Raw genomic sequence first — 25,005 nt, 5'->3', positions numbered from 1 at the left:
ACGGTAATTAGCTCAATATGTGCGGAAGTGTAACTTTTCCAAATGATCAAAATATTTCATATTCGGCAATTAATATTCTAAACACGGTGGAAAATCTTGTGTAAGTTAATAAAATTGACCAGAGGAAGGTTGAACAGTGATTTATCTGTTTATCAATTGTTTTAGTTCATAGATGCGTGCGAAAATACAGTTTCAATCGTCTACTACGAAGGTCGAACTATTTACCAAAATAAACTGAACTTTTCAGTGTTGTTAGGCCAAACTGTAATCTATAGATCATCGGGTGCGATTCAAGAATAGGGGACTATAGCAATATATATGTAGTGATAGTAATCAATTAAGTAATAATATTAGTAATTGATAATGATGATATATAATGATAGTAATGTATATATAGTAATTAATGATGATTAGGGAACTAAACCTAACCCTAACCCTAATCCTAACCCTAATCCTAACCACTAGTCCCCTATTCTTGAATCTTACCGATCATCGCCAGGCCGACATCTGATTAGAGCATATTGAATGAAATCTTCAACATTTTGATTTTGTTCGTATGGTGGCTGATTTGGGCCGTAGTAAAGATTTTTCTGTACGGCTAGACTAAGAGCAACGATAAAACGTTTTTCACCATTCGCCCCCTTTTTTTTGTTTTCTCGCGTGAGAATTCAAATTTTTTGGTTTTCTTGCGCGAGAAAACAAATCATTTTGGTTTATTAGTATGGCCCGAATCAGCCACCATTTGACATATTCCTGGTTTAATGTTGATTTATGTCAACACATGTTTAAGCCATAGGTGCCTGCCATTGGAAGACCCTGCAGCTGCACTAATGTCTATTTCAACCTGACTTGAGAGCATTTCAAGTGGCCTAGCTCGCTCATTTTTGGTAGTACATACCTGATAAAGGTCTTAGTAGTAGGACCAGAAAGGACAGGCAGTAGACCTAAACATCATTTTTCAATCCATTTGAAACTGTATTGAATGATATCCAAAAAGTCTTCACTGAAAGGGGTTAAATGAAGAGAAGTGACTCCATGATTTGAAAGTTTAACAATATGTTTCCATGCCTACATACCAAACTTCAGTTGGTAGGCATCGAGACATATTGTTTATTTTCAAATCATGGAGTCTCTTTTCTCTCATGAACCCCTTTCAATATAGACTTTTTGGATATCCTTCAATACAGTTTAAAGTGGATTAAAAAACGATGTTTAAGGTCGACTACCTGTCCTTTCTGGTCCTACTAAGACCTTTATCAGGTTTGTACTACCAAACATTAGTGAGCTAGGCCACCCGGAATGCTCTCAAGTCAGGTTGAAATAGACATTAGTCCCTTGTTTAAATACTGTCCTGGATCCAGCTTCACAAAAACTCAAATATTTGACAACAATTCAAACTTAACCGGTTTAAGGCTTATGAAATTTTTCGTGAAACTGAGCCCTGTTCGTGCTATTTTCCCTATCTCTAACTTTGAAATTTTCCTTAACTTGTTTAAAGTTGCGCTTCTCAGTGTTTATAAGCCAATCAGAATGAGATGTCGGCAAAATAGCGTTAACTGGAAAAAGCTGTGGCAGCGATAAATATCAGCTCTACCTTTAACCTTAATAGGCCTATGAATTTTGTATAGAAAAGATAGACCATGATGAATGATATCCTTTGATCAAAATAAAATAATTCAAAAGGTTTCGTCGTACATGTATGCAGTGTTTTCAATAAGAAATTAACAAGCCAGGTCCCTTTAAAAAACAGGAGGGTCCCATAATATGTCACAGTCCCTGAAAGGAAAGCTGGTTTGGAAAACAGGCGGGTCCTTTAGAAACGACAGATGGACCTGGGACCTGGCTCTTATTGAAAATGCTGGTAGGCTATGTTGATATTTTGCCAATTTTTCTTGTATCTCTCAGGTTAACTATATAGGAAGTGTAAAACCTGGTTCGAAATTATGGAGAACTTTGTGTTGTATGACGAAATTGGACGAGGAGAACACACAATCGTCTACAAAGGACGACGAAAAGGAACGATAAATTTTTTGGCTATCCACTGCATCGACAAGAGTAAACGCGGCTTCATCACGAATCGGGTAAACAAATTTGTCGTGATTGGCTGGGGATTCTTTGCCAAACGGGGATCCTCGATGTTCCAAATGCCGAGGCTCTATTAAAAGATCTCTAGCTCGACTTTCTTTGTCCCTCTAATATTTTTTTAAATATCTGGTGGGTCTTGTAATGCAGCCAACATCTGGTTTTATCACTGCCCACACATCCGGTTTACTCAAACCCTGTATCCTGTTGCTCACTTTCGCATGACCAACAGTAATCCCTACTTATAATTTCTGTACCATCCTAATATCTATATAGGCCCTAACAATAAGTCAAAAATTTGAGGTTTGATCGAATAAATAAAGACTTAGAAAGTCGATAATGTACTCTTGCTAGCTTTTAACTAATGGATAACCCAAAACCACCTTATATTTTCACATATTTCTTAAGTCATGTATATCATGTCATTATCATCACCATCAGATTTCATCGAGGAGCCTTAGTTTGACTTTGTACCCATAATATAGGCCTATAGATATTCGTTACAGTTGGCCTAATAGAGGCAAGCGAACCAAACCTAGGCCTTGGGGCTGGCATTGACAGTCGGTTTATTTACATTCATGATATTTCAGGTACGATTGACACATGAGATTCATCACACTAATATTGTTGAGTTCTATGAATGGTATGAAACGAGCAATCACTTGTGGCTGGTAGTTGAACTATGTACAGGTAAGCTCTAAGTGTATCTATTAGACTCCTTGCTCATCGCGGAAACTTATAACTGCCAATACATTACCACCACCGAGTCAGGCTGCAGTCATCCTGCCTCCCCACAGATTCGAATGTGATGGCATTGAGTCTGTGCCACGGAATGAACCCCGAACTGCTAAGTCCACAGTGCTTAAGTACTTGTGTACCTAAGCCCTGCGAAAATGTAAAGTGCCAACCAACTTGCGTGTTGTATTACCGCTAAGGCAAATTCATGCTTTCCGCTTGCTGGTAAGAATGATATCATGGCTAAGTGCTCAAGTAGCTGCGCACTTGGACTTATCAAGTTCATATGTATAACATGTTACCAAAATCTGTTGCAAAATTGTGGCTCGTAACATGTGCTATGCCCAAGGTGAGTTTCAAGGTCATTGGTGTTTCTATTCGTTCACCAGGGTGAATATGATGGTATTTCCTGAATGTACAATTTGTCTATTTAAATTGGTACTTATGCGTATTTTATAACCACAATAAAAAATTATAAAGTTGTCACTTCAGACATGTTCTGTGATTGTTGTGACTTTCACGGTCATTGATTGCTGTATTCGCTCATTAAACTGAGGCATTAAATACTGAAATTGAGGCATATGGGCATGAAATACTGAAATTGTCAGAATGTCAAGCATTTCACTGAAGTTGGTATGGTGTCCTGAACCACGCTGTTATATACTACTCAGGCCTAATTCTCTATTCATCATTCATATTCCAATCTCATTCATGATTTTTCAGGAGGCAGCTTAGAAACATTGATCGTACAGGATAGCCACCTCCCTGAAAGTGCGATTCAAAAGTTTGGCCACGATATCGTGACTGGTTTGCATCACATTCATTCATTAGGAATGATCTTTTCCGACCTGCGCCCGTCGAAGGTAAGATTCGAAGAACCCGGCGGATCCTTAGCTAACAAAGCGGACTGATGTCATGGTTCCCACAGTACTGTCTGAGAAATCGGGAAAAATATCATGGAGTTTGATAAATTGTTGTATGATCTGGAAAATATTTTTGAAATTCATTCTACACTTCACGTGCTTGCCCAATGATGGATAAAATGTTGAAATGAAATGTTACGAAAAATATGAAAGTGGAAGAAATTGGGAGTTATAGATACTTATTTGTGTAAGCCTAGCCTGTAAGCCAAACCAAATTTTTAAGAAGGCTTCACTGAGTTAAATGATCCATGAAACCATTAACTTAATGGTGTTTATAAATGTCTACTGGTGTTTAGAATGCCGTTATAGCTGGGTACGCTGCCCCAGCAGTGAATTGAAGATTAGTAATAATGATATACGATGAAATTCTTTGTTCCAGATCTTATTGGATGGACCGGGAGTGTTGAAGTTCAGTGATTTCGAACTAGCGAGAGCTGAGGGTGAGAATCTGGAGGAGTTGTTTGCTACTTTTGTCGAAACAAGCGAAGATACCGATGATTCGGATAAAAAGAGCTTTGCTTTGAATGGTAGGATATACATGTGTCTAAAAACTTCTATCCTTTGTATGAATTGTAAAGATATAGGGAGACACCGTTAAGAATATTGGAATTAACCTATAGGCCTAAAGACTTAAAAAGATTCGAAATGTCAACTAGGAATCGGATAAGTTTAGAATGATTTGATTCTTGATATGTCGCGTACTATAACACATGTGGTACTGCTATTCTAACTGGTTGATTTTCTTATCGAATCGAAATAAGGACACTGACTCAGATTTATTAACCAAAATATTGGAGTTAGGTTAAAAACGGCAGGGTCATTTGATAACGGAAAAGGAAAAAGGCAGCACATTCGATGGAAACTCATAGAAAATATGCTCAATTCATTTTCAATTCATCTTTCAGGGCATATTTCATACATGGCCCCAGAAATCTTGCAAGGTCGACCGCATTCAATAAATACGGATTTGTGGTCGTTCGGTATTGTTTTGTATGAATTATTTGCAGGTATGTGTCTTTAATCTGACTATCACATGAATGCAATCTTGAAATTCCAGTATCATATCAACAGGATCCAACGGGGACATAGGCCTACTTCCGAATAGATTTTGAAGTCCAGTTCCATTGACAGTTTCTCAGTTCTGGGTGACAATTTTACTCTCAAATTAACGAATTGGAAATGAACTCAGAACTATAGAACTGCGTTTTGAGCCTTTGCCAGTGTTCGATTGTAAGACCAGAAAATCTTGTCATACCAGTTACTGGATGGAATGACTTAAGCTACATTTTTATTATTTCCCGTATAAAAGGTTTCCCCTCTTTGAGTAAGCCGTGGTTTCATATCCTGCGAAAGATTGCTAACTACACTTTCTATTGCGGTAAATCATCCTCAACCAGACAGAGGTTTTGTAGCGAGTCTGACTGCTAACTTTTGGAAAAATTCATTAAGGCATAAAGAAGTTTCTTGTGTGTACTTGATTCAACTGAAAAATATCTTCATATAAAATATGTGAATGAGAGATAATGATCAATCTTTTATGGCCAAAAAGGAAGACATTCATTTGAAATGATTTGGGGGTTAGACTGGCATGTAGAGATTGTAGTTGTGCTAGGATACTGAATTTGGCAATTTTCATAAGTGAATTTCACATTTGCCTATAATAAACAGTCTAATATGATTATCAGAACTTCTACGCCTGTATTAGGGATGGTTATTTGAATTTGAGAAGAAATTAGCATAGGCATACGTAGTTAGCATCATACTAGGCTGCTGAAACCCGGCAAAAAGTTCTTGTCAGGCCCCCGAGGCCCATCATTCGGTTGAAATGATTATTTGTGTATCCATTTTCAGGTCATACCCCTTTCCAATCTGAATCCTTTGAGAAGTTGACCGAAATGATTTTATATGAAGATTTTCCTGCCCCAAAAATAAAAGGTATTAAACATTGAGGGAAAAGAGTACGATGAGATGCTAATTAGTAATAATAATCACTTTAACTAACTTACACGAGTCTATGACCTTTTTAGCCATTAGCGTACCATGTTATTAATGGAAGTATAGTTCAATAATCAGGTACTGGCTTGCGACAAGAGAGGATCTTGTTAGGATCCGCCAAAAAGCTTAAAAATCTGGTTCAAATTTCATTGCAAATAAACCAGTCTTCGTAAGCCACTAGTGAAAACGAACTAGTCTTCACTCTGCAGTGTTGCAAAATCTGATGTAGAATACCTACAAGTTAATAGGTCTGATATCTGAGCATGCTTTTAAACACTTATAGATAATATGGTTTATCGAGGGATTATTCAACATGAAAATTGTATCTCCAATTCAAATTTTAAATCATGCTAAATGGTTGAATTAGGAATCATCGAAATTGCAGGTACCAGATTATCGAGTAAGCCGTCCCCTGATTTCCTCAATTTGATTGAAGGACTTTTGAAGAAGGATCCAAATGAAAGGTAGATAGCATGCATTGAACAACTTTCAGAATTACAGAATTGTTGTACGCTCATATTTATGATACAAAATTCGTTGATATGTTAGCTGAAAGTTGGGTCTAAAAGTTCAAATCATTGAAAAAATAGTTACTGTGAGTATCATAGTGATACAGTGATCGCAGTCCCCTTCATTTTTGAATCTCACATTGGATACCATGGCACTGCAAATTTCGTTTCTACTCATCGTCCCTGTTGAATTAACTTTCAATTCAGAATATTTTTCTTTGATAGATAGAATACTTTGATAGAGTAGGCCTAAGGAGTACATATGCTATGATTCGGGGACCAGTCACGAATCAGTTTTTACTCAAATTCTGTTTATCTTTAATCGATTTAGGATTTAATCCTTCATGTGAAACTAGGCCTCGGTGTTGCGCATTGTCAGTAGCCCTGAATCGCATTTAGAGTTGCTGAATCGCTGCTGTTTTGCTAGAAAATGTCACGTTCTTTCCTAGGTTGGGTTGGGCTGGACTGGTCGTGCATCCGTTCTGGCAAGGTTCGCTGAAACATCTGGCGAAAGATATCCAAGCATCGATCGATGCACGATCGCTGAGCGTGACGGCGAGCACGAATATGCAGCATCCTAGCCTGAGCATTGTAGTTACCGGTCCAGACGGTGAAACGAACTCCGTCAGAGGAAGCGTTCACAGCGTTCATTTAACCGACCGTCTAGTGATTGATCAAACTGATGCCGACCTAAATGTAACAGATGAATTACTCCGTCATGGTGAGTTTAGAATGAAAAACACATGATCATAATGATGACTTTAGGAACATTTCAAAGGTAGAGAGAGAATTGATCATTCTTCATCACTGTCCATTATTAGAGGATGTTGCAATATGTTTGTCCACAAAAGGATCCCATAGAAAAATAATAGTTTATTGAACACGTTTATTGTGCAAGTGTAAATGTCAAAGTCACAAGTTTATTTTGTCTCATTCTTTCGTCAAGGAAAGTAATAGTTTGAATACAATTTTATTTACAAAACTGAATCAGTACGATTTCTTGATCTCGAAATGTTCAAATGTTCTCCACCTCTATTGTATTCTAGTATATGTTATTATGAATTTTATGATATCCATAAAGTGCAAAAATAGTTCAAATCGCTGCTGAATAACTTGTCAGAGTAAGGCTAACTACAAAGAGTTGTTCATATTTTTGACTAACATTTTTTCTATGGTTCAGTTTAAGGCTAATGCATGCCTTGCTTTACTACTACTGAAACCCCAGCTACTTAAATGTATATCAATTTTGTGTATTGTATGATATTTTGCAGATTGATGTAAAATTGAAATGAATACGGTAACAATCATTACATGTTTACTTCAATTTTCATTTTCTAGACTCTTTATCTGATAGCTTGCGTCCAAGAACCGCTCCTGAAAAAGCGGAAAAAGCTACATTTACGCTTAGGTATTCATGTTGATTATATCAAAGGTTTCCATTGCGATCAGATGAAAACTCTTGCCGGTAATTATTTTCCCCTGATTATTCTTATGTTGATGTACCTATTAATTTCTTTCGTTGAAGCACGCGCCCATCGACTGCCATTCAACCGGAAGACCGAATGACGTCACCCTGCCGGCTAGCTCAGTCGCCGTTGAGCATGAAAGAAACATTACGTATTGCGAAAGAAAATCTTGCCCCCGAAGACATGCAAATCAAATCTATTATGGACCTGTTGTACCACATCAGCGACATGACAGTGACCCCTATTGTCGATAACAAGCAGGTTTGTCAAGATACCAATGATTCAACATTGATGATTCTTTCTTATGATCTTTGACTAAAACTGTCTCAATTTAGGCTGAACAATATAACTATCAAAAAGATGTTGAAATTCTTTATAAAACATTTCGACCAAAAGATTAATTAAGATTAAAAGGTTAATTGATTTAGTAAGCTTTTTAGAAAAACTGGGCCTTTGTAAATTTCATTGGTAAACTTCGCAATATGAACTTAAATGCCGATAGGTGGGAAAATTTCAGATATTGCTTTACCCTTGATATCAGAATCACCACATTAGATGATCAATTGACTGCTGGATTGTTAAAATTTGTCCTTCAGGATTTCTTAATACTTCTGTAATTTTCTGTAATCATGAGTGATAGAATAATAACGATACCAGTTTCTGTATTACTTAAAATTTAGTTGCTTCAGTATGGTGTACAAGTAAGTTATTTGAGTGCAGTGCATGCTTTTGGAATGAGTTTGAGTTAAGCTTGTTTTGAAATTTGAATTTTGCTTCCTATTTTGAAGAATATCACTGCACATTACTTTTTAGAACATATATACATTTCTTTAAAAATCGGCACAGTGATTTTACTCTTTCAGTAGGTAAATTGTTGAATTTGTAGTATTAAATCATAAATATGCCCTCGAAAAACCTCTAATTTTCTTATACATCAAGTAAGTCTTTATTAGATAAAAAAAATAACAAACCTGTACATTTGATGCCAAGTGCTACATGGCAAATTTTAGGCATGATTGAATTCCTGCAAAGATTCATGGGGAAATTCCTAATAATGTTTGAATTCCTAGGAAAATTCCCAATTATGTTCACAATCAGAACTAATACATCCTATCCTATGGGACACCACAATCTTTTCTGGAAACTTCGACCATCAGGCAGAAATTGGGTTTGATACTATGGTGTACATGACCTAATGTTTCAAAAATTAGCATTTGAAGAAAATACCTCCTTAGACAGCGGTAGTCATTATGGATGTACTCAATAGTCTTCTCAGCAGTGGAGCCATATGAACCAGCAGTTTTGGTTATTACGTGTTACGCTGTATTATTTCAGATCCAAAAACCTGCCTCTCTGAAATATGACAGCAAGTCAGTACAAATACCTCCATATTCGGGTAAGGTTCGATTTTAAAAACTTAATGGACAAATGTGTTTAAAATTCTTTGAAATTCCCTGCCAATGCGTATATAAAATGGTATACCTGGTAGTTAATATTTACCTCTGTAAGTTTCACATGTTTTATATTCGACGATTTGAATATTTGAAGCTGAGAAAATTCAGGCGATGACATCGAAAGATCAAGAAAAACATCTGACGAATCTAATGGATTTACTGGGCAATCAGGAGAAAGGACCGCCATCTCAGAAGAGGTTGCACTTGTTGAATTATGTGGCGACCATCGCTAATAACAAAGTCGTCGCACAAATTCTCGCGAAGCTCAACGTATTTCAAGTCATCGCCAAACAAATAAGGGAAAACCAACAACCGGATTTGTAAGTACCAGTACAATGCAAACTATTCGACAGTTTTGAGTTTGAAAGCTGTGGTAGATGAATGGTTCAAGCCACTGGCCACTGGTTTCATCACTCCAGGGGCATAGTTTTCTTGGTCAAAGGTTCTTTTCTAGTTTCTCTCCTCAGATTCAACTCTTTAGTTGAATATTTAAAGGTTTCAACTAGTGCTTACTCTTATCTCAAAACCAGTGGAACTCGCAGTCCTGAATGTACATCAATTCCGACACAAAGATCCAACATGGCCAAAATTGTTATATGTATCGCCATCATGATTGGATAAAAGGTTAAAAATTAGAAATTAGAAATAGAAATAGGCTGTACACCTCACTATATGATGAGAAATGAAGACTAATTTTGTATCGTGTCTAAATAGGAATATTTCTTAAGTACATGAATCATGCTGCTAAGATGTGCGTAAAATCTTTGTAGTGTGTGTACTGAAATTTTCGAGTTACTTACAGACGTATGCGTTTAGCCCGCGTGATCGGATTGGTCGCCAACAATTTGGCCGAAATAGAGGAGTCATTATCATTAGTCGAGGTTTGTAAATGTACCAAAAAACCAGTTTACTCTAAATAAGATAATAATAATAATAATAATATGTGTCTTATATAGCGCTAAATCCAGCCAGGCTGCTTAGAGCGCTTTACATTTTTGGTATTATTACCCCGACCAATTTTATACTCTAACATGTATCAGTCATCTCTCCCTGGGGAGAAGTAAGACCAAGCTGCTAACAAGCGCTCAGGAGTCATCTATCAGGCCAGGTACCCATCGGGTTGAGAGAGGCAACGAGGATAAGCGTCTTGCCCGAGGACACTACGGCTAACCCACACCCTGGCTTCCCACAGCTGAACGCTCTAACCACTCGGCCACACCGCTCCTACCTTGTGATGTGTTCTGCATGTAATTAAGAGAAAGTAGAAGCGAGACATATGCAGTTTTATATAATTTCGACATCTATGTACATCAATCCATCTGTCAAAGTCAACTGTTTAGGGACTGGAAGATCTTTTCGCCCTAACTTATATATGGCGTTATATTGAGTCTATGCCCATCTGACTCGCGTATGGTTTACTGTGGGAACCTGCAAATTTGAGCGACTGTAAGCTCATAAATCTCTATGCCCCTGTCAACATATAGATTTCGCTGTGTCTGTCTGCCACTGCCCTCGTCTAGTTAGTAATGAAGAAGTTTTTGTAATTCGCATTTCTCTTTAAGGTGTTTACTACGCTCACCGAAGTGATCCGCGATAATTTCCGTAACACGAAAGTGAAACAAGCGTTGTTACCGGCTCTGGGTGAAATTCTGTTTCTCGTTGCTACTCAAGAGGAAGCAAAAGGTCGCAGCATGGACAACTGGGCAGTTCCATCCATGACGTACACTACAATCAATCGTTGCCTGAGAGATGGTGTAAGTATTAAAATGTTTTGTATTATTTATTATGAGCACTAGGTCGAAGGCAAAAGTGTATGTGATTGTTTGATTCAGCCACTTGAAACTAAAAGTCTTTAAAAGTCACACCCTTAATCAGTTTGTATATCTTCCTCGCATTGAGTTTGTATATGGTTGAAATTACTGGTAGTTGTGTAACGAGAAAGTCCGTCTTCATAATCTGCGAAAGTAATCATGTGATGTAATGTTTGAAAGGGGATGACTGATATTTTATTTCACTTTATTTGGTAGGAAGAAGCCATTGTAAATCACTATGCTTCAAAAATTATCGAAAATGTCACAAGCACAGTTTGTCAACATTCACAGGTATTGTTGCATTAGTCTTGATGAAATTTTTGGTCAGCGGCATTTGATTAACCCTGGTGGTTTAAACTGGTCTATGAATGTGACCCCTGAACTGTGCCAGTATTGTTGTATTACAGAAATTCATCAACAATGATGTTGGACAGTACTTGTGGTACATTTTCACTCATTCCACAGTCGATGCTCTGCGTAGTACATCAATATCAGTAAGTAAACGGTAGTTTATTTTCGTCCACCAGTAGAGAGAAAGACATTCATTATATGTATATGAAATGTGAGATTAGATTCATATTTTGGATGGGTCAAATCTTCCTGAAAAACGTTGTTAATAGAACAGTGTTTTTCTTATGGAGGTTATCCAACTATTTTCCTAAATATCAATATGCTTCGTAACTTAGTAGTCATTAGAATTGTTACACTTACTTTTAATGATTATGTCACAGATATTGTGATTTATTCCTTTATAACAAAAAATATATCCTCATCATGATGATTTTCATATAGTATCATATGATATCATATTGTATTTTGTATGATCAACTTATTGTAACTTTCTTTATAGAGGGCATCCCCCTCTAGGTACAGCTCTTAGGGCATGGGATTGTCATCCTCAAATATCTAGATTTTCAATCAATATGTTATTAACTAAAAAGTTTTGTATTTACCCATATACTTTGAGAAATTGAATTAATTCAAATTTCAAGTGAGACTTATCGATATGCTGCGTATTTAATTCATACTTTATAGACTCGATGAAGTTGAAATATGTACTGTGATAACAAGTTTATTTAATTCATGAAAGTCATTTTGAAAACCTTCATGCGTAATTACGATAGATTTCCCCTTGCTCTTTTCCAGGCGTTATGTCGAATAAGTAAACAATCTCCGGCAGTTTTCCAAAGCGTTATCGATAAAATCGGAATATCGAACGTGCTCAACGCAATGAGCGCCGGTATTTCGCGTGTGCAGCAAGCGATTATCACGATGATCGGCGGACTCATCGCTTCTGGAGCTCATCTACAGCGATTAATGCAAGATAAAGTTAGTTTCCAATTACGTATTCTATGTCACTACACTCGGGTTGATTTATTCAGATAGCAATAATGATAATGATTAATGTCACTTGCTCGGGGAATCGGCCGTTGGGGACCGATTCGAATAGACCTGGGGTCAGTTGCTCAAAAGTTGGTTAAAGATAGCCAGTGGATTGATACCGTAGTAACAATGAACTTTAAATTGTCACTATGTCAACTAACCACTGGTAACCTCTAACCAACCTTTGAGAAACTGGCCCCAAAGTATAGTCAGTTCAATAATCAAGTGTTGATTTCTGTGAAGCATTCAAGTTCATTTTCCATTCAAGCGCAAGAGTATCCTATTCATAACAGTTCATGCATTCCTCTGGTAAATACTTTCACAACAGAACAGTATTTTTAAGACGGTCTTGAACTGCACTAAATTTACCATGGGTAGAGAGAATTCCGAAGGCCAGTGCATAACGAGAGAATGCTCTTGATCCGAATGTAGTTGACTCCAATTGGTTTTCACAGAGTCTATATAAATGAGCTGAGCCGAGGTTCCATGTGGGTTCGTAAGCCTCTAACAATTCACTGAGGCATAACAGCGCTTGTTTGGTAATCGGCATGACTTTGAATTCAAATTGAGGTGGAATGTCTGGGAAGTGCAGGTGTAATGTGCTTAAAATGTTTGGTACCATATGGGTATTAAGACGAGCACAAGAATTTTGGAGACGCTGAAGTTTCTGAATTGTTGAATTGAAATGCCAGCAAAGCAACTGTTGCAGTAATACCGGTGTCTTAGTATTTATCGGTTTATGTAAGAGCTTTTATTATAATCATTCGATTCCTTCCATGAACAAACCCAGTATTTTTATGAATGAATGAAAAGATTCACTAATATTTCAAATAGAAATCATGAGTGATACTCTCAAATACAAATAATCCCTACCTGAGCCTTCATTACATGCAAGTCAGTATTCGGAATTTGGTGGGAGAGCATTTTAATGAATTTTCCCGGATTTTGCACTAGAAACATTTTGACTTCATTAGCAGTTCAGATGTCCCTGCCACGTTTCAAAACTATGCCAAAACCATCCTGTTCCGTTCATACTACCTGTTACTGGAAGAGCACATTTGAATCATTTTTTTTCATGCGTGGAAGTGCCAATATTACCAAGTCCACTCTATATTAGATATGGGAAAAATGGAAAGACTGCAGGACAGACATTGACATTTCCAGTCAATATTCACATGTTCTGATTGATAAATTCTAATGTTCTAAATATTTTACTGTCGTATAATGTTTACTTTCAGGAGTTTGTTCACCATGTGATGAAACTGCTTGAAAGCCAGTCAATGATCATCCGAGCCAAAGCGTTTATAGTCATTTTACAAGTTTTACATGCCAATCAAGACATGCTTTTGACCTGTTGTAATGCAAGGTAAATAATTTGCATGAGATATAACTTAAACTATGATAATGGGGATTTTTTGCGCTACGTAAATTCTTTTATTCACCAGAATTTGGAGAGGTGTTGGTTCAACCAACAGTGGATATCTCCAAACCAGGAAGCCTCAGGGAATCAGAAAAATATCTTGAAAAAAATCAGGAAAAAAACTCAGGGAATTATGTTTCTTTATTGATACGTGATTCTGAAAAAATGAATAAATCGAACCTTTAAAATCAAAGAAATTCCTCAGATGTACTCGGGTATTTTCTATTATAAGAAGGAGAAATCAAGGAAACTTAGGAAATTTGTAGATTGGCGTAAGTGGCTACCCTGTCCCAGATTTTGGCTCCCCTGAGTAAATCCAAGCTTGGTCTGGTCAGCCCTACCTATTTGTAAATTGAAATTTGCTCGTTACATAAAACATGTATTTTTTGTTGTAGATTGGTGATGTACATGGAACGTGACATGAGGCGACAAACTCCGAAGTCTAATGACAACCAGCAGTCGTCAGAATACCTGTCTAACTGCCTTGAGTTACTGACTGATCACATCATATCAATGATACCAAAAGTTTGCCGTAAGTTTAATGCATATTCAAAGAATATGGTTTTATATTTTACTGTCCTGAAGCTTGGTTGAAAGGATGTTTGATCATGGGATAGGCAACTATTATGGGCGTAGTGTACCGGTACATGTTTTACCTCAGATTAACTCGCACTCAATCTCGCAATGCAATACGACTGTTTGAGTTAACGAAGATACTTTAACCTCTGAGAAAATCCTTTGCTTTGTAAGAAGAGGTTACCAAAAGAGCAGTGAGTTTCATTCTTCTGCCTCATAAAACTAGGGTTTTCTTAAGTAGGCTGTGCTGCAATGATGTAAATGAGTGAGGTTTCACTTGGTAGGTTACGGTAGATTTACTGATTTTGCTCATGATTTTGATAGATTCTTATTCATCACAAACCCCAAAAGATAGATATTACTATTGAACTTTTGCTAATAATGTCTAATAATCATAATCATTTGTATAAATAGAAATATGATATTAGTGCTACGACCTTGGAAAACAAGAAAAATCTTCTGGTACTGTTAGTACAGTAGACTCTGTTCAAGTCTGTATCCGATTAACTCGAAACTGTTAAACTCGGATGTTCGTTGAGAACATTTTATTAAACGATAAATGAAATGCATAACGTCCAATTTTGATATCACTCTAGTCGGACAAATTTTCATGGTCAAAAAAGATCCAGCTTGAGTGGAGTCTAGTCTACTGTATCATTTGCTCTTATAACTATGCTGTCGATAAATGGTACATGGAATGATTATTTTTTCTAAACTCAGGCGAGATTCTGGCGTCGTTAGAATCTGTTGTCGGTCGGAAGCATCCATCATCTGCCCAAGGCAAACAGTTGAAACAATGTTTACCGATGATGCCAATACTTCTACACGTCGTAACCAGCCAGGTAAACTTGGAAACATGCAACAAATCTCGAACTTAGCATCCCTTTATAACTAGTTACACATTTCATGTTTTCTTTTCTCTCAGGTGTTTCGTCCAAGAGTTGTGACATCACGATTCCTCGAAAGTTTGAATCAATTTTTGGTACAAGTTAAGAATATCGACGCGGGAGAAATGAATATTGAAACAGGTGATTGACCGCCTTTCTAGCTTCTGGTTTGTTCATTTATTGATTTTTTGAGTTTTAAGCATTTTTAGATAGATCCAAGTAGCCAGTCGATAAGCTGTGCTAGACTCACAAGTGAAAGGTAGTGGGTTTAAACCCCATTGGTTTCAGTTGGTTGGCTGTTATTTGTCAATGATTCATTCAATAAATCCCAGAAAAAAGTTTTCATCGGTACTTTTGAAGAAGTGTCGATCAGGTGGTGGCTAACAAACAATTGTTTTGGGATGGTCTCAGCGTTTAATACGTGGGTGATAAATAACTCGGGGGAATTTCAACTGTACTGAATAGAAAGAAAGCAGCATGAGATGGCATTAGTGTACCTGATGATTTGGTGAAATTTTGAACTTTGAAACTCTTTGCTTACCAGATAGGTTAAGGGATCTTAGAAACATTAATTTTTCAGCCCCAGGAACCATATGTATTGCAACACCACTTATTATCTGCAAAGTTAGTGATGATGTTATCTAAGTCATCTAATTAACAAATAATTTAATTCATTTATAATGTATATATTTTTATTTTGGTTATAAATGATTGCATGCCTTATTCTAGAGGCATAGGATAGGTTCAACGTCGTAGTCCTCAAAAGAGTCTCGAAAACTTCCTCTGCCACGTGCTGGATTTTAATCTTTCTCTGCCGTGTACTGGGTTCTAAGCACGACAGTGAAGGAAAGAGCAGAAAAAAATCCCTATTCATCTCACTGGTGTATTTATTTTTTTTCAATTATGAGCGTTTACCGAAAACTTTTAACTTCAACTGACGAGCTTTAAAACATGTATGATGATAATGAAGTGTACTATTATAGAACCAGATAAAGATATAGATGCTTCCTTAAACGGAAAAAATGCTGAATTTGAAGTTTTAGTTGCTTGTTCATCGTAATCATCATCATATTATTGTATTTATTATTCTCATTACATATCTCATAATTCATTCACTTCAGGAAATGGCAGTACTGATCAATTCGTCCAAACCACATTGGCTGTGATTGAAGCCATCGCTCAACATCCAAATTTATTGTTGGAATTTCAAGGAGAGATAATCAAGAAAGTATTGCCTCCACTTGCCAGTCTAGTAACTACTAGTAATGGTGAGTTTCAGTAATGATTTTGAACTCATAGTACATGAGTTAAGTACATATTCTTAAGCCCTTCATAGGCCGGTGCATAGCAATACCGTCTGAACTAGAGCATTTGTCGAACCAGTAATTCTTTTTGGTAAATTTCAAAACACTGTCAATTTAAATCAATTAAAAGGGACTTTGGTTAGGAGTATGTGACATTCCTACACACGCAGGCTTACTTTTCGATCTGGGGCATGACCAGCAGAGCCCCACTTTGAAAATCCTGGATCCGCCCCTGAACTGATCACATATCTGCAAGACATTGGAAAGTAACAGATCTTTGCCTTGAATGCTTTGTCCCCTCTATTCGAACCAGATGAGTTATACTTGCTTAATGAATGTATCTGGAACCCTCGGAAAAATCCATGAAAACATCCAGAGAAATCAACAAGATAATGTGAACTTTCTAGTGGGAAATGTTTCTGAAGCAGTCGTCTTACTAAATGCTGCAAAACTAGGATGCATTGTTTTTCTTCTCAGGCGATTTGAGAGTATTAAGCATGAAGTTGTTTTCGGATATCGCGTCGGCGCTTTTAGCTGGGGAACAATTCACGCACCATCAGGACAACTGTAAACAACTACATAACATCATTGAAACTATCCTGTTACCTCAGTAAGTCATATTGCATCATCAGAAACTATCCTTAAGTGATCAATCGTCATGGAAAATATCCTGCTAACTTGATAAGTGATCTAACAGCTTTAGAAACTGTCCTTAAGTGACCCAACATCATGAGAAATATCCTTTCACCTCTGTGAGTGATAAAACCTCATCAAACTGCGGGAGTATACCAATATATTCAACAATTTATCCCTAGGATCAAATCTTTGAAAAGTTAAGAATTCATGACATTTTTACTAAAATTGTAAGAACCATATAAAATTCTTTCAAGCATTCTTCTTAGTCAAAAGGTTGCTTCTTGTATTGCAATGCTGCAATGTCACCCAATTAAGTCATTTGTATGTCAAATTTTGATAGAGAGCTGCTCTAGATAGGGAATGTTTTATCAAAGTATTCTCATTTTCATCTAGCTATGAACAACTTTTATTGGATCAAGATCCTCTGCCATCGTTTTGCTTGAAACTATTGCTAGCTTTGATTGAGCAGAGTCCGTTGTTCATCAGGTCGGTATGCACTGGTTTTAAATGCCGATTTGAAATGTTTCACATATCGGAATCTTTCTTGTGATCAAACTAAAGTAAAAATGGTAATTCATTTTTCAGAAAATTACACAAACTCGGTCTAGTAGCAGTTTTGTTCCAAGTTTTGTTGGTAAGTACGATATTTAGTTTCAAAACCGATCTGTAATTGAATAGAGAAGTCTCAGTTAGGCCTAATTGTTGTACATCTATCAATTGTTAATAGGATCATCAGACAAGTCCTGGTGGAATGACTATGAACACAGTTATCAACATTTTAGCATTTTTAGTGGTTCGTCGTGAAACTGATATGCATGATTTGTATGATCAAGGTAATATACGTCATTGTACAATTTTACAGTTCTGGGCTTATCGGGGTAATTCAACTCTTAAATTGATTCAGTTTATGTTGAATCAATTTCTATGTAGTTTTATGGAAGTTTCATTGGTTTCTGTATGTGCTCACTAGGCGATGTGGAGTATTGATATTGTCAACCATTTAGAATATTTTAACATTTGCATGATCTACTGTATTTTGCTATGAATCAATATCGCAAAGAAGTGTACAGAGTACATCTGCCTATGTACTCAAATCATCTATTTTTGTTGTTCAGGCATCATTGACCACGTATCAAATGTATTCATCGAAGTGACTGCATTGTGCTTGGAGGTTGATGACCGTGTTGATACCAAAATGGTCAGCAATACGATGCAGTCGTTACTAGAAACGGTTCACGGAATTCTGAAGTATGTGTCCGATGTCGTCAGGAAAGCGTTGCAGGTAGGTATGCTGCTGAATGAACGAGACCACTCAGCTTGTCTGAGAGAAATTTGTCTTAACCACACTATACCTTCATTAGGCTGTTTAATTATTTAAGCAAATATTGATACGTAGTATCCTTAATAAGCAGGCTCCGAAGTTATGGGTAATTCACCTGATAATTAAAATATGTCTTTCATTCTTGATCAGTTGATAATGATCAAATGACACATGATGAAACTCTTAGGGCTTTTATGAATCTCTATCTTGCAACAGACTAACGAGTATTGACTTGTTTTTTATTTCATGGTTTCACTTTCAGGCTAAGAAAACCGGTACGGATGGGGGAACATTTGATGCTGAAGAGGCTGAGAAACTGTTACTGGTCAATAAACAATTTACTGAATTGATGAGTCTCCATGCACAGCTGGTGAGTGGATGCAATACAAACGATGAAAATCTCAAAGAATTTGCCAAAATACCTGTGAATTCTTTTTTAAATCTATTTATTGTGTTCAGTACATAATTTCTTCATCACATTTTCTATCAGCCATGGTCAAAAGCAGTGGATATCATGTTTTGACAATTAGTTATTAGTTTTTGTGCCCTTTTGATAAAGAGTTGAACGACTTCAAAGTTGAAATATCGGCAATTGCATTTCAGAATATATGTCTCATTTCATTTTCGTGAAAAGTGTGTCCTTCAGTTTTTAATCTCATTTTGATCATAAACCTGGTTTAACTGATCTAATTGGCAAGGGAAATTACATTAGCAGATTGTGATAATAGGCCTTTACGGTTAAATTATGCCAATCAGGTAACAAAACTAACATCTTGCCAAAAAAGCTATTATGGTCAGCAGATTGCTTTTCGTATTTGGATCATGTACATTTTTCGGGGTTTTCGTTCTTGTTGTTGCATTGTGTTGATGAAAAGATTTTCTTATTTGAAAACTATTGATCATTATTTTACAGTTGTGTAATGACGATCGCGAAGTTGCTGATTTAGCTTGTAAATCGCTGTCCCTTATTGTACAGTTATTCGGAGGTGAAAATCCGAATGCCATGAGTCCAGAGAATATGGTATGCAGTAGAATTAACTGGAATATGTTTGGGCTGAATTATCACTAGTTTCCAACACAAATCTTCGAACCATTATGATAGAGTCAGATTAATGTGACAAATGGATACCAGTATCTGCTTGTAGAATTGTGAAAAAATGTGATAAATTTGGAAAATCTGAACAATTCAAGAAAAGTGTCTTGTCGAAACATTTTCATCCTTTTTTCTGTGGCATGAAGTATGGAGCTCAGAATTTATACACAAAGTGTGTTGATATGAAATTTTCTTTCAATCTGCCCAGATCATAAAAATCTGGAATAATTATTTGAAAAACGTGAAATATGAATTTTCGTGAGGTTGACCGATTTCGAGATTTAATTATTCGCTCTTTTCCTATGTTACAGAACTGCTATAAAGATGCTTTGAGTAAAGCTGATTCTAAGAAACAGAAAGTTCTTCTAAGAATCATAAAACGATTAGTAAGTGTTCTTCCATCATGTGATACATACAGTAAACACCAGTAGAAGAATCAGTAAAGCCAAAGCTAATATCTTAAGTGCATGAGTTAGCGGTACATCTATGCATCAGCGCCAAACTTTAAAAATGATTTTATGTGGATTATGAGCTAGCTTTTGGAATGGTCTATAAGTAGTACGCGCAGTTCCAATTGCTATCTTTTAAAGTATAGCCTTTTAAGCCTGGTTCAGACGGGGTACTGTTCAAGCTATTCTTGAGCGACATTCAAAATGCTTGAAGGCAAAGAAAAAAATTGTTCATTTGCGATAACAGGAGACAGAAATTGCTTGTTGTGGAATTGATTTGCTCAGAGTCTCCTAACAAACATATCGCTTGTTGCTGAGAAGTTGCTCAGTGTTGCCTTGTGTGCAGACGCTGCTTGAAACACCGAGCAACTCGTCAACTAGCCATTGACTGAGTGAGCGAATAATTATCATGTGATACCTAAAATGGTGACGGAGGCAGTGGCTTGGCATGGTAGAAAAGGATGAAATTCTCAATGAAATGGGCTGAAAGGCCTTGTTTATTTGACACATCATCTCCAGATTATTTTGACATGGCCATTCATTCAGAGCTTTCGATTGGACTGGCATTCCACTTCGAAATGTTCAGAATGTATGCGAATGGATTCGTTGTCATCTACGTTGAATAGTAATAAAAAAAGTGCAGAGGCTGCTACATATTACTTCCGTTCAATGGTCGCCATTTTGACAAGTTACATGATATACCGTAGATCTTTACCAGGAAAAATAATCATTTCTAATCTCCTGTTATAGCGCATGGCAGACCTCAAGCGACCAATTGCTCAGAGGCATTGATAACTCCCCACCAGTGCCCCCCCTGGTGTTCACTAAAGGGGAATTTTGGAAAACAGAAAATAAGTGTGCAAAAATGGACATTTGCTGATTGCAGCGACTGGCGCCTAGAAATTTCCAGTCTCCGATAGGCTTTAATAAAGATCCAGTTATAAAAGCCCACAGGCTGTAACTACTATACCTCTGCCTGTGCTATTATAGGCCTATATGCACTAGCACTGAATTTAATGTTGTTATTGTGAGAAGATTATGTACGAAAGATTATGTTTGTTTAGGTATGTGCTGACCATATTCATTGTGAAAATATGAAGAGACATGGAGCTGAACTTGCTGAAACGATTCATTCGCTAGTTCAAACAGCTAGGTAAGATCAGGCTTTGATATCTTGTTTGTTTTCTAACAGTTTAGAATTACTAAATCAAACCAAATCAAACGAAATCTACCAATCAAATCAATAGCAGGGTCAATCCCTATTTAAGATCAAAAAGAAAAAGGATTAATGTATCAAAAATGACTGGAGAGTTAATCAGGTATTAAGTTAAGAATCGGTAAAGAATTTCATTACGTTTACTTTGAGCAATTTTTTCAGTTGACTCACACCAAATGAGGTTCTACTGTGTATTGTTTACGCTTCATTTAATTCATTAAGACTTAAGGAATTGTTGATGCAATGTATAATATGTTCTCCTATTTCTTCTTTTTCAGCTCTCACGCCGATGTGGCTGTTTCTTCATTAGCCGGGGAAATTCTCAAAGTGACTGGATATCGATAAGCTGACTATGATGCATCCAGGACAAAAATATGATGGCATTTGAGTCTTCAGTTGATGTTATGGTAGGCTTGTGTGTGTATCACCAGGCCAATTTCTATAGTTAAAACGATCGATAATAAATGACTTCACTTGCAAAATATTTAGGAAAATTTTTAGAATCCAGGTTTAGTGCAGGCCAAGCACCGATCAATCTTGCCCAGAGCCACCCATCTGATGTTTGACACTTCCATGTATTCAGGACTTCACCTGAGATTTGATCGAGAATGAATTTAAACAACCAACACTAATCAAATTAGACCTTCGGTCAGCACCAATTTGCTTGAGTGATCGTTAAGACTTCACATTGAAATGGTGAATGTCTTGGGAGGCCGATTGATGCCTACGTAAACATGAAATAGGAGGATATCAAATCCCATCCTTCGAATAAAAAGAGTCTAAAGTGTTTCCTTGAGCTTATTTTCATCCAATGTTTCAACTGTATCATAATAGTAATCTTCAGGAAAACTATTAGGATATGGTCGAAATGTACCAATGAATATAAGCTCAAGGATATATTTCAGACCTATTTTTATCATCTTCACAACACAGAATGTTTCATCAATGGTTCTAAAAAAAATAGGATATATTTGGTAGTGGTCACTTAGCAGTATAATACCTGCAGCTTTTCTAGGTATTATGAATGCATAAACTAGATATATTCATGGTATTATGAACCCATTAATTGCTATTGTAAAATGGGCTAAAGCCGGGCGCACACTAGGCGATTTCTCAGCGATTTTCGTCGCAACCATTGTCGGCCGACAAATCATCGCCGGCGACAAGATCGCTCAGTATCTGGCATACTAGATATTCGGCGACGAGATCGCCGAGGGTCGCCAAGGATCGGCAGTAAATCGCCTAGTGTGCGGCTAGTAGCGACGCAACGCTTTGAATCCAATCAAAAACAGCCAATCAGCGCCAGTATAGAAATCATGTGCATTCACAAAATGGCGACCCCCCACAGCCAAAAATGAAATGCGGCCATTTTGTAATCACGTGGCACCACTTCACGACCTGTGATTCATCCTCGATTGTCAGGGTTAGATTTCCACTCGTCGGGGCTCACGTCAACAAAAACCCTGGCCGCACACCCTTCATAATAATGGTTAAAAAGCCCAAGATTTCTTGGGCGGACAGGTTAACACTCATTGCCCTCCAGTCTATATATCTAGCCAAACAGGTGCATTGATTTTACCCAGCAGGTTTGTTCTATATAATTACCACGCATCTGATTGGTGGACTGAAATATAGACTGGTGGACGCTGTCCGGCCAAGAAATGGGCAATGTAATATACTATAGATAATGAGGGTTTGCGGCCAGGGTTTGTGTTAGCGTGAGCTCCAGTGGACGGGAATCAAGCTCCGGCAAGCGAGGATGCCTGCGATTCGGTGATAAAAATCGTCTAATGTACGGTCGCTGGCGACGGATGGCGATTTTCATAAAAATCGCCGATGATTCAAATCTTTGTACTGGCGACTAAAAATCGCCTAGTGCGGCCCGGCTTAAGAGTCCAATATACTGGTACCTGCAACTGTGCAACCTGCAACTTCTGATTCTGTTATTTAGATTTTGTTTTGACTGAAGTTGTGATTTTTTCATAAAATGTAGTTCAACAATATTTAGTGTAATGTGTTATTTTCGCTTCCAGTCTAGAACAGGTTGGTTCATTGAGAGGCCCAGGGAATTTTTTGTTATTTCTACCTTCATCGGTAGGAAAGGATGACCCAGTGGCAACAGAAAAAGAGTTATTGATATGTAGTTATAATGGGACATGTAAGCGTTGCCTGGGGATCAGTGTTAACAAACCTCTGTGCAATACAGTTGTAACATGTTTGTTTAGTATATTTGTATTTTCAGAGAAACTTAAAACTCCATTAAAGAAATCTGGCAGGGCCATTTTCTTTATTTGGCCGGTCAGTTAGGGTAGTGTGACTATTGTTTTTAGGGCTCAGTTACTTAACTCTTTCAGTGCTGGCTAATTAATACCCTATAGTGCTGAAGATAATGTGAAAATTTTGTAAAATTCCACCCTAGTGTGTAGAATATCAGGAATAGCACTATAGTGTGTCTACACCCTGGCGCGGTATATCATTAGTTACTAATATTTCACTATGTTTGACTGGTGCTGCCATTTTTCAAGAGAGATAATCAGTAATTACTAATTAAATCAATACATCGCAGTGTGGTGTATTCGCAAAATCCATCACTGATTCGTACACCGCACTGCGATGTAGAAGCACTGAAAGGGTTAAGGAATATCAAAAACATTCTCGAAACCTCATTCATTTCTTGCTCATTTTAGATTGAAATAGGTTTTTATGTAATATTACTCTTAATGGTGTTAAAATCTACTTGCAAAAAGAAACGACAGGTATTCAGTTCTTGCAGTTTGCCAATACTGAAACCTTTAAGTTTGTGTTTGATTATAACATTTTTTAGTTATTACAAATTTTGTAACTACCATTAGACACATCGGAAGTATAGCAAATGTACATCATGTGTGTTTGTATATCTGGGCTCTAACAATTGATGATTAAAACACTCAATAAGTGATGCTTTGTTAATCGAATATTTGATGTATAAGTTCATTAAGTTTTTGAAAAAATATGTTTGTCCGGCACAATCCAAGGGTGGATGAAGAAAAGATTAAAAAGTACAAAACCAGTACACTGCATAACCATGGACTCTAAAACGTTTTATAGAGTCCATTGTATATGTAACATGCAACTGCATCCATGGCAGGTGATATTCGTATCCCAACCCGCTACGAAAGTACTTACGTAAAAAGGGTAATTTTGGTTATCGGAATGGCACACATTTTTGGAGAACCATTTCCTCTAGGATCCCTGGATCTGGCCTTGGCCGTGTCGCCTTTGTTATAATGAACGATGCATATAATTTACTTTTTCCAGGGAGGTCTCGTTTTGCATCTGAATTCACCGATTCCTATTCACGACGCTGTATCGATATGTAACTGTTGGGAGTGATATTCTTTGCTTATACATGTATACATTACATATTTCATAAGTCATCGTAAATGTAGTTATTTTGTTTTACAGCTGGTCTGTAGTTAGGTAGTTTTTTGCATGGAATATGAAATTGTCCAATAAATTTACATTTTACATTCCAATTTTATGTGGTCGTTTTCCTGACTTAATCATCTTAATCTCTTATTTATTATCGTTTGCCTTACAAACCTACCATACCTGCCAGGAACGAAATGATAAACTTCATTGGCCATCATTAGGGTACCAAGTGTATAGCCGTTCTACACAAAGTGGTCAACGTCGCAAAATTTTGTGGCATTTTTTCCGTAAACCTCGCATAAACATATCAAGACCAAGAAACAGGGGGGGGGGC

At 37.0% G+C, this 25,005-nt stretch overlaps 1 protein-coding gene across 1 annotated transcript; it reads left to right on the top strand.

Moving 5' to 3' along the window:
- The first annotated feature begins 28 nt into the window (after nt 1–28).
- LOC141899896 (serine/threonine-protein kinase ULK4-like) lies at nt 29–24,729 on the top strand. The gene is made up of 33 exons (XM_074786505.1): nt 29–100; nt 1,906–2,081; nt 2,673–2,772; nt 3,541–3,680; nt 4,120–4,267; nt 4,646–4,747; nt 5,592–5,675; nt 6,121–6,199; nt 6,694–6,965; nt 7,583–7,652; nt 7,770–7,971; nt 9,046–9,106; nt 9,259–9,484; nt 9,967–10,045; nt 10,727–10,918; nt 11,192–11,266; nt 11,383–11,469; nt 12,122–12,304; nt 13,597–13,724; nt 14,174–14,310; nt 15,075–15,196; nt 15,280–15,382; nt 16,363–16,509; nt 17,023–17,155; nt 17,575–17,667; nt 17,767–17,815; nt 17,909–18,014; nt 18,297–18,463; nt 18,765–18,872; nt 19,416–19,523; nt 19,907–19,981; nt 21,109–21,197; nt 21,539–24,729. The coding sequence occupies exons 2-33, from the start codon at nt 1,944–1,946 to the stop codon at nt 21,603–21,605; spliced, it is 3,870 nt and encodes a 1,289-aa protein (XP_074642606.1). The 5' UTR covers nt 29–100; nt 1,906–1,943; the 3' UTR covers nt 21,606–24,729.
- The last annotated feature ends 276 nt before the right edge of the window (nt 24,730–25,005 follow it).

The sequence above is a fragment of the Tubulanus polymorphus genome, chromosome 2 (assembly GCF_964204645.1).
Source record: "Tubulanus polymorphus chromosome 2, tnTubPoly1.2, whole genome shotgun sequence".
Lineage (NCBI taxonomy): Eukaryota > Metazoa > Nemertea > Palaeonemertea > Tubulaniformes > Tubulanidae > Tubulanus > Tubulanus polymorphus.
The sequence above is the reverse complement of the archived record's forward strand: the minus strand, read 5'-3'. Positions and strand labels throughout refer to the sequence as shown.

Coding starts and splice junctions, on each gene's coding strand:
- LOC141899896 (XM_074786505.1), top strand. CDS start 1,944: ATGGAGAACTTTGTGTTGTATGACGAAATTGGACGAGGAGAACACACA. Junction 18,015..18,296: donor GCATGATTTGTATGATCAAG/GTAATATACGTC, acceptor TTTGTTGTTCAG/GCATCATTGACCACGTATCA. Junction 19,982..21,108: donor TAAGAATCATAAAACGATTA/GTAAGTGTTCTT, acceptor ATGTTTGTTTAG/GTATGTGCTGACCATATTCA.